Here is a 9,605-nt window from a genome sequence, read left to right as displayed (position 1 = left end):
GTTCTCTTTGAAATTTGGATGATTTCAACCACAAAAAGAATAGTTAGTTCTTCCTCGACTATGACCACAACCTCGACCATGATTATTGAAACTTACAACATTCACTTCAGAGAATGGTGTTGTTCTAGTTAATCAAGATTCATGATTTTTCATTATTTTTCATCCACGATTATTAGAATTCACAACATTCACTTCAATGAATGATATTGTTCCAGTTGGTTGAGATTCATGATTTTTCATTAGTAACTCATTATTTTGTTCAACTATGAGAAGACATGCAATCAGTTCATAATACTTCTAAATTTTTTCTTTTTATATTGCTACTGTAGATGCATATTCGAGTCATGAAAGATAGAAAATGTTTTCTCTAACATATTTGCATCAATAACTTTCTCTTCGCATAACAACAATTATGAACTAATTTTAAACAATGCGGACTTGTAGGCACTCATTGATTTGGAATCTTGGAGCCTCAAGTGCATCCATTCATAACAAGTTTTAGAAAGAATAATTGATTTCCGATGATCATATTTTTATGGCATACAAGTGTATTTCGGCATCAAGCACCCATGACAAATAGCCATTACCATTAATGTCAAAAGTTATGAATTCCAATTTGTCATGGTAACACTATCAGAAAAAATTGTATTTATATTAGAAATTTAATATATACTAAACATGCAAAACAACATTTAGTTTATTAATTATAACGAATAGGGAAAAACGACATACCTTTAGGACCTACCTTTAGTAGGAGAAATAACAGCTTGTGCTGATAACATGTTGTGAAACTGTGAGAAAATTAGGCACAACGAAAACACAAATATCGATAAAATATAATATAATACAAACAATTAAATATATAAAGTAACTAAAATAAAATAAAATTATATGAAGAAAATCATGAATTTTTTTCTTTGAATTTGCATCTCTACAAAATCCACAAATGATCACTATTTATAATAAATTTGGCAACTAAGATGTAACATTACATGGATACTAAACATTTGTAGTCATAGATAAATGAGGAACATGTACAAAAACACATGGAGACATGAAGGATAACACACTTGTTCTTGTAGAACACATGGACATTTACTGTAATATTTATAATATAATACAATGGTTTAAAATTTCGATAGTAAACCATGATAAATTTAAAAGTTCAAAAATTGAAACAGAACTAGTTTAAGTGGATGTTTGAGATTGATTTTAAAATTGTTAAATTCACTTTTGTCAAGCTCAAAAATCACTTCCTAACATGTTTTCAATAACTCAAAATTAATTTAGTATTTAATTTTACATTTTTAAATGTAATATTTTTTTTAATTACAATTGAGGGTAGAGGATTCGACCGACCGACCTCGTAATTATTAGCACGTTCATACGTCAATTGAACTATGCTCGCTTTCGCTTTAAAATACAATGTTTACTTCATGAAATTTAGTTTTAAATCATTAAAATATATTTCATAATAATTTTAACCATTTAAAAATTGAGAAATTTTTACATATAAAAAATGTCAAACTACTTATAAAAATAATAAAAAAAAATATTGATAGACACCGACTTATATAAGATATCGCTTAAAAATCATTCTCAAACCTACTCTAAAATTTAAAAATCGAAACAAACTAAAAAAAGAACAAAATTTGAAAAAATGTGTAAATTCATAAATTTAGAGTATAAATTAATAATTTCGTTTAAATTACGGACTAAAAAAATAGGACTCGAGGGACATTTAAGAAAGTTGGAGCAATTTATGGAATTTCCATTTCTCTCCCGGCCATGGTCTTCAAACCGAAGCAGTGATAAGATAAGCCCCAAAATCAACTCTGTCCTCTCTTCTTCTTCCCCAAACCTCTCAGATTCCGCCATGGAAGCTTCTCTTCTAAGCTTTACCTCCTTCACGCCCCCTTCTTCTTCTTCTTCTCAAATTCTAACCCTAAACAGACCCACAAACCCATTTTCCTTCTCTCCCCCTCGCCATTCCACCAATCAAACCCGCCATTATCGCGGTCTCATGGTCGCCGCCGCCATTTCCCGCACTAAGAAAGAAGAAACCGTTGAAACAGTCAAACAACAGCTCGAAGACTGCTATCTATTGGCTGGAATCAAGTACAAAGGCTTCACCGTCAAGCAATTTCAAGAACTCCGTCGATCTCTTCCCGAAACCTCAAAGCTCATTGTCGCTAAAAACACGCTCGTTCTTAAAGCGATTGAAGGGACCTCTTGGGAAGCTCTAAAGCCCTGTATGAAGGGCATGAATGTATGGTTATTTGTCCACTCCGAGGAAATTCCGGCTGCAATTAAGCCTTATAGGGATTTCCAGAAGGAGAAGAAGCTCGAGGATAATGATTTCACTGGAGCGGTTTTCGAGGGGAAATATTACGGGCCGGATGAATTCAAGGCGTTAGAGACAATGCCGTCGAGAGCGGAGGTTTATGCCAAAATGTTGGGTCTGTTGCAGGCTCCGGCGTCCAGCTTGGTCGGAACGATACAGGCTCCGGCGAGGGAATTGTTGATGGTTTTGAAAGCCTATGTGCAGAAATTGGAGGAGCAAGGCGGCGGCAGTGGCGGCGGGCAGTAATGTACATAGAAGAAGAGCTTCCATTGTTAGCTGTAAGTTAATATGAGACCCCCCTTCTGAATTAGCTGCCTACAGCATAATGTATGATTGGTTTCCATTGTTAGCTGTAAGTTAATATTAAAAGTTGTTGTCAGGAGAAATAGACACTCTATGAGAAATGAGCATTGTAGAATTGGTGTAAAGTTGAAATTCTTTCTAAGCTGTTGATTTTTGACAAGCTTGATGATCAATTTATATTTTTTGCATGTAGGTTTTCAACATAGGGAAAAGATTTTAAGAGTTTATGATTGAGATGCCGAGACACCGTTGAGTAACAATTTGGTTTTTGAAAATTGTGTTCATTTTCTCCAAGTTCTTTACATAGTTTACACCTCTACTAGGAAAATAAACATTTGAAATCATAGTCAAAATTCTAAGAAAACAGCAAGTTTCTAAAAACTTGTTTTTCCTTTTATGGAAATAGTAGAATTTTATTGATGAGATGAAATAGCAAAAGAAGAAATCCTATCCGGTGGATTACAAAAAAAAACTTCTCTGATTGTTTGTGATATTAGTGAGACCGTAACTACAAAAACAGAAGGCTTAATTTACACCAAGAGAAATAAAGGTACTGGAGGCAAGAAAGGTTTGATAGTCTTGTTCCTTATCTGTGAAAATACAAGAGTTTTGCTCAAGCTAAGCCCCCGCTTAAATTTCAGCCAAAGAGTCTTCTCCATTTTGAATGGATAACCATTGAGCAAGAGAGAGAATGTCCCTAAGGTGCAAAGGGAAGGCAATTTGCCAACCAAATTCACCAAATATGAAATCCCAGAAAAACTTAGCTTGCTTGCTCCCAAAAAAAAAAAAAAAAAAAGATGTAAAAGCTACTTTTCCGTTCAAAACTTAGCTTGAATTTTGAAAGCAATTCTAAAAAGAAGATAATGGAACAAGGAAAGCCATAAATGGTTATCCAACTAGGCATTAGATGTTTGGTTTTATTTAGATAGCTCTTAACGTTTCATTGTAAAACTATGTGTTCCAACTTTCTGTTCTACTGCAACTGCTCTTGGACTTACCTGATAATGGTGCTAGGCTGCTAGTTTCTATTGTTTGTCTGTTTAATGGCTGTTTGTTTCAGTTGTAGTGAGTTTGAAGTTACTTTCTAATGTAAACTTTGGGAGTGAAACATTTTTTTCTTCTTTTTATAAGCATTTTGAAGTGTTTTTGGAAATTCCAAAATCACTCTGTTGTATGTAACCAAACATCGTGAAAATTTTGAGTTTTTCTAATTAGCTAAAAATGCACTATTCATCATTCCAAATATTCAAAACCCATCTGAAACCTGAGTTAAGACCTTTAACAAAGATTTCAAAGAATTGCTGCAATGGCTTGAAAAGAGGCATTCAAATGCTGGTTAGAAAACCAACTGAATTGTAGCCTCTCTGTCTATGAAATAACTTAGCCACACAGCCCTCAACTTGAAGTTGTTGACTTTTAGTTCAATTTGTGTGTTTGGCGACCATATTAGAGAAGCTTGACCAGACAGGCATGTGTGGAAAATAAGTTCTTAGAATTTCAGGTCTTGCCTCCAAAGTAGAGAACCACCTTAAAAGCTGTCCTGACTTTCAATTATTGGTTCGCTTGTTTGATTTATTTTATGTATGTTTGTTCGATAGCGTTGTTCCATGTTGTACATTTGGTTACACGTAAGTGAGTCCTTTGTAGGACTTCTAGCATATATTTGTTGCTGTACTACACAATGTTGATATTAGAGGCCTTTTGAAAGAGAGTTTTCTGTGTTCGAGTGACCTATAAAGGCTTATAGTAGCATTGAAGCTACCCTGATTTTAGAAGGAAGGAATTCCTTGCTTGCTAATTAAAAATCATCTCTTTAAACAAAAAGAGAAAAAAGAACAGTTATTTAAACATATTTTCGTCGAAAAGTAGCTTCTCTGATTAATTCTAACCTTGACTTTTTAGCTTCGATTACTTTGACTTCCCTTTGCAGTTTTGTGAAAATCTTGATATGCTATCTGGTTTAGTAAACAAAACTAAAACGATAGAATTCATGGCAGATATATAGATATGAATGAGAATTCATGGCAGATATAACACATTCAGTTGTTACTGGAGCAGGGAAGTAACAGAGGTGGTGCTTAGACGCCGGATTCCCTCTGTCGACCTGCTTACTTTCTTTCCCATCGAACTTTTTCGATCTATTGAAAAGTTTTGAGTTTCGAAGCTGGTAGACTTCGGAGATGTTTGGGTCATAGGATAGACTTGTGTAGTCTAGATTCTAGAGTTAAAGAAACTAAGTCTGTGTTTGGTATATGGTTGTGTGCTTGGTGGTTGTACTTGTCCCAAGGGACAAGTTTATTAGGCCTACATAGAATAACTTACAGCTTATGAAACCTTTATACTAAATATTGATATTTTAACATTCTTGGTTTTTTTTTTCTTCTTCTTCTTTGAAAGGACTTTCTTGAATGTTTGGACTACTGCGGAATATGAAAATAATTGTGCAAAGGTAGAGAGAAAAATAGGGATTTATGACTTAAAAAGGAAGTTACTAATGTATTAACTAGTTGAATTATGTTCAAATTGAATTTTTTGATCAAAAAACGAGTAGATATCTCACCCGTGCTAGACTTATGTTAGGCATGTTTTCTTTAAATGTCCAAACAATTCAAAGGGCTACTTCTATTACCACACAATCTTTTGTCATAACGTGAACTTTATAATAATGCTTCCAACGGGAATGAGTTAACAAATGTTTGTACTTAGAAAAGAAATAGCATAGTTTCCTAATTTAATTTTGGTTAAAATATCATTTTAAAAAATACCATTTTTGGTCCCTTTGCTTTAAAATTTGTTCAATTTTAGTTTATGTTTTCTATGGTCCTATTTTAGTTACTGTACTTTCAATAGATCTTAAATTTAATCTCTTAAAATTAATTTTTATCGAAATTATTTAAATAATAATAATAATAAGTTTTATAAAAAAAAATCAACAATAAACTATCAATGAAGATTAAATTTAAGAATTATTGAAGTACGTGAATTAAAATTAAATAAATATCGTATAAAGATTAAAATAATATTTTAACATTGAATTTTTATAATAATGCTTTCCAAGGGATGAGATTATAATTTATTATTAAAACACGAGGCCTTATTATATAATTATTTGGTTCTTTGTGTTTGAAACTTGTTTTTCCCATTAAATCTTTAAATAGATTTTCATCCTTTCTAAACAAACATGTGGATTTTTAGTCCATTTTTTAATAAAAACAAGTCTTTTTTAAAATTGTTTTAAACAATAATGAAAAAAAAAAAACAAATTAATTTTTAAAAACTAAATACTAAAAATTGCATAGTTATGGAAGTAAGTGGGTTATTTGGGTTAATGGGCTATTGGGATGAAGAAGAAGTGAAGAACTTAAGAATTTTAGCTTGGTGTATCCCCTTCACGTATCTTGAAGGGGATACACATATCCGAAATTAAAAAAAAAAATCAGATACTTCATTTCACGTATCTAACACGTATCTGGACGTATTAGTATCAGATACGGATCTGATACCGATTCTCTGCACCTTTTGAAATATATGTGCTTCATAAGTTATCACACGAGTGCAAATACGTAAATATTGACGATTAGATTAAATAAATGCACTTTTTTTTTTCTTTTTTTTTTCTTTTTCTTTTTCTTTTGAAAAAAAAAGAAAGATTAAATAAATGTACTAAAGAAAATACGTAACTTTGAATTTCTTCTCTCTTATTATTAAATAATAAAATTGTACGATTTCGGAGTTGAAACAATGAATTATTCAAAATAAGATAATTGTTTTAAATTGTCAAACTATGGATAATATTTTCAAGTATATCAAAATGTCACTTTCTATTAGTGACAAATCATGATAGACTATCGTAGTCTATCACTAATATATAGTGACATTTTGCTGTATTTATAAATAAATTGATTCATTTTTTTATTTGAAAACCGTCCAAATATTAATCATAGTTATAATAATTTAATTTGTGGTATGTCTAATGATTTAAGAAATCTAGAGTTGTTTTGTCGACAATTCTGTTTTATGTTTTTCTAATTTACCAAATTCAATAAATATGTTCTTGATCACTAATAAGTAATAACGTATCTATACAACTCTATTTTTATTAACTCTCTTTCACATCTTAAATTTTAGATTATCTACTCAACATGCCTTTCATGTTTTTTTTTAGTTGGTACATTTGAACCAATATCAATTCTCTTCCTTGACCGATTTTTTTTTTTTTTTTTTTTTTGCTAATATTAACCCTTTTAAAAATTACAATATGATATAATATGTTTTTATTAGCATATAAGAGTGAAAGTTCAAAAGAATAAGTACAAATATCAATTTATATCCCTAAATTTTGGATTGTATCAATTTAAATCATGAATTTTGGAAGTTGTATCAATTTAAACTCCGAACGTTCATAAGCGTATCCAAATAAAACATAATAGAGGTCTAAATTGATACAACTATTAATTCGGGGTCTAAATTGATATAACCCTCAAAACTCAAGGTTTAAATTGAACACCTAAAATTCAAAAATATAAATTAATATTTGTTCTAAAATTAATTATATGGATTAGGACGAAGAAAGTAAGTTTATATATATGAATGAAAGAGACATAATTGAAAAGGAGAAGGAAGAAGAAGAAGATATAGCTTATTGTGTTATTAATTATCAACCACATATGATTAATAAATAATTGACGACATAAATGTGACAGCGTGGGCATATTGTACACTACTCATACAAATATGGTAAAATAAAAAGAGTTGGACGACTTCAACAAGTTTTTCCCATAAAATCTACTTTCTCAAAATTTAGGAACTTATTTTAAATTAAAAAAATCATACTGTACTAAATTTTAAGTTAACACATCTAACTCTCTATATTTTCAAATATCATGGTTTAGTTTTCGTATTTTCAATAAATATTAACTTTAATTATTTAAAATTATTTTTATTGAAATTGGTCATTTAAAAGTACATCAACTAAAAGTGAACGAATTTCAAAATGTGGGTTAAAATAAAGTATTTTAACCTAATTAACAATGTGTAAGTCTAGGAAATCATTGATTTTTTAGTTGATAATAATTATTTTTATAACGAAGTATAAAATATCATTTTAGTCTCTCTACTTTCTAATGTTAATTTTAGTTATTCTACTTTCAATAAATCTTAAATTTGCTTAAATTTAATTCCCACTACTAGTTTATTGTAGATTTTTTTTATCACTTTTTATTTTTTATTAGCATGTTCACAATAAATTTTGAAAATATATTCACATTCACATATTGTGATTTTTACATGAAATTTATTATAATTATAAATCAATTTCGATAAAAAAAAAATTGAATGACTAAATTTAAGCTTTATCGAGAGTATAAAGACTAAAACTGATACAGAGAATAAAATTGAACAAACTTCAAAATATAGAGACCAAAATGATATTCTAACCTACATTGTATTATACATTTATTCACTTATCTATGTAATTCATTTTCTTTTGGAAATTATACTTCAATTGTATCAACATCAAAATAAAACATTAGGAGAAAAAAAAATTTAATTCATGCTCCTAAATTTTAGGATAATTATTTTAAATGGTAAAATTATTAAAACTATTTTTAAGTATAGTAAAATGTCATTGTTTATCAACAATCGACTTCGATAGACTGGAATAAACACCTATCACGGATACTGATAACTATCTATTGCATTCTATTACGATTTTTACCATGGATAGATAGTAAATTTTTGCTATAATTATATACAAATTAGTTTATTTTTATTTATTTGAAAACAATCCTAAACTTTACCGACTTAATAAATTAAAACCGAAATTAATAATTATATCCATTATAATCCTAAACTTTCTTAAAGAAATCTATTAAAACCATTTGCTAGAATTCAGTTTTTAAATTGCCAACGTATAATTCTTACATTTATATGAGACTTCTTTTAACGTAGGAACTAACATATAATTAAATAGATTGAAGTACCCTTACCAAATGTTTCCTACATACTCTAGGTTCGAATGGTTTCTCTGCTATTTTCTTCTAGACTTACTGGGATATTGTAGGTAATAAAATGGTGGAGAACTATTTGGATATCTTAAATAACAAGAAGAGTATAAAGGACTGAAACTCTATCAACGTTGTTTTAATTCCTAAAGTTCAAAATCCTTGTACGTCCTATTAATCTTTGTAATATCACATACAAACTGGTTTCTAAGACAATTACTAATAGATTAAAAACTATTCTGAATGAGATTATCTCGGAATATCTATCTACTTTTATTCTCGGTAGGTCCATTTTGGACAATATTATGATGCGTCATGAAATTCTTCATTTTATTAACAAACGTGGAAATGATGGCGTTGCTGCTTTAAAATTAGATTTTAGCAAAGCTTATGATAGAGTAGAATGGTCTTACTTAAATGCTATGATGATTCATTTAGGGTTTGACAATAGTCTAATTCTTTTAATCATCAATTGTATTTCTACAGCCAAATTCTCTATCTCAATGAATGGCAAGAACTCAGGTTGTATCTATCCTTCTAGGGGTCTCCGACAAGGGGATATCTTTTATCTCCATATCTCTTTTAATAGCTTTTGAAGGTTTTTCTCTTTTTTTCTCTTTTTTTTTTTTTTTTTTTTTTTTTTCAAGCTAATCATCCTTTGGGTTCCATTTCAGGTATTGCTGTTCATAAGTCAAGCCTAAAGATTTCCTATCTATTGTTCATGGATGAAAACCTTGTTTTTTTTTTTGCAAAGCTTCGAAACTGGACTATTTTACTTTAAAATACATCTTTTAGAAATTTGAAGAAGCATCAAGTGCTAAGATTAATTTCTCTAAAATCACCATGGTCTTTTCTCTCAATGTGGAGATTGAAAAGATGAAACTTCTTAGTATCATCCTTGGTGAGTGTAGAGTCCAAAACCTTGGGAGTTATATGCATCTCCCTTCATCCTTATC

General features: G+C 29.8%; 1 protein-coding gene across 2 annotated transcripts; it reads left to right on the top strand.

Moving 5' to 3' along the window:
* Positions 1-1,737: 1,737 nt before the first annotated feature.
* Positions 1,738-5,019, top strand: EMB3136 (Ribosomal protein L10 family protein). 2 transcript variants are annotated; one of them, XM_090315506.1, is made up of 2 exons: positions 1,738-2,622; positions 4,645-5,019. In XM_090315506.1, the coding sequence occupies exon 1, from the start codon at positions 1,763-1,765 to the stop codon at positions 2,588-2,590; it is 828 nt and encodes a 275-aa protein (XP_090171632.1). In that variant the 5' UTR covers positions 1,738-1,762; the 3' UTR covers positions 2,591-2,622; positions 4,645-5,019. The 2 variants fall into 2 exon arrangements, with proteins under 2 accessions (XP_090171632.1, XP_038893368.1); XM_039037440.2 differs by lacking the exon at positions 4,645-5,019 and adding an exon at positions 2,841-3,028.
* Positions 5,020-9,605: the final 4,586 nt, after the last annotated feature.

Source organism: Benincasa hispida, chromosome 7 (genome assembly GCF_027475165.1).
Source record: "Benincasa hispida cultivar pf3 chromosome 7, pf3_genome.v1.1, whole genome shotgun sequence".
NCBI lineage: Eukaryota > Viridiplantae > Streptophyta > Magnoliopsida > Cucurbitales > Cucurbitaceae > Benincasa > Benincasa hispida.
Note: the sequence above shows the minus strand (reverse complement) of the source record. Positions and strands in the feature narration are given on the sequence as shown.

Coding starts and splice junctions, on each gene's coding strand:
- EMB3136 (XM_090315506.1), top strand. CDS start 1,763: ATGGAATTTCCATTTCTCTCCCGGCCATGGTCTTCAAACCGAAGCAGT.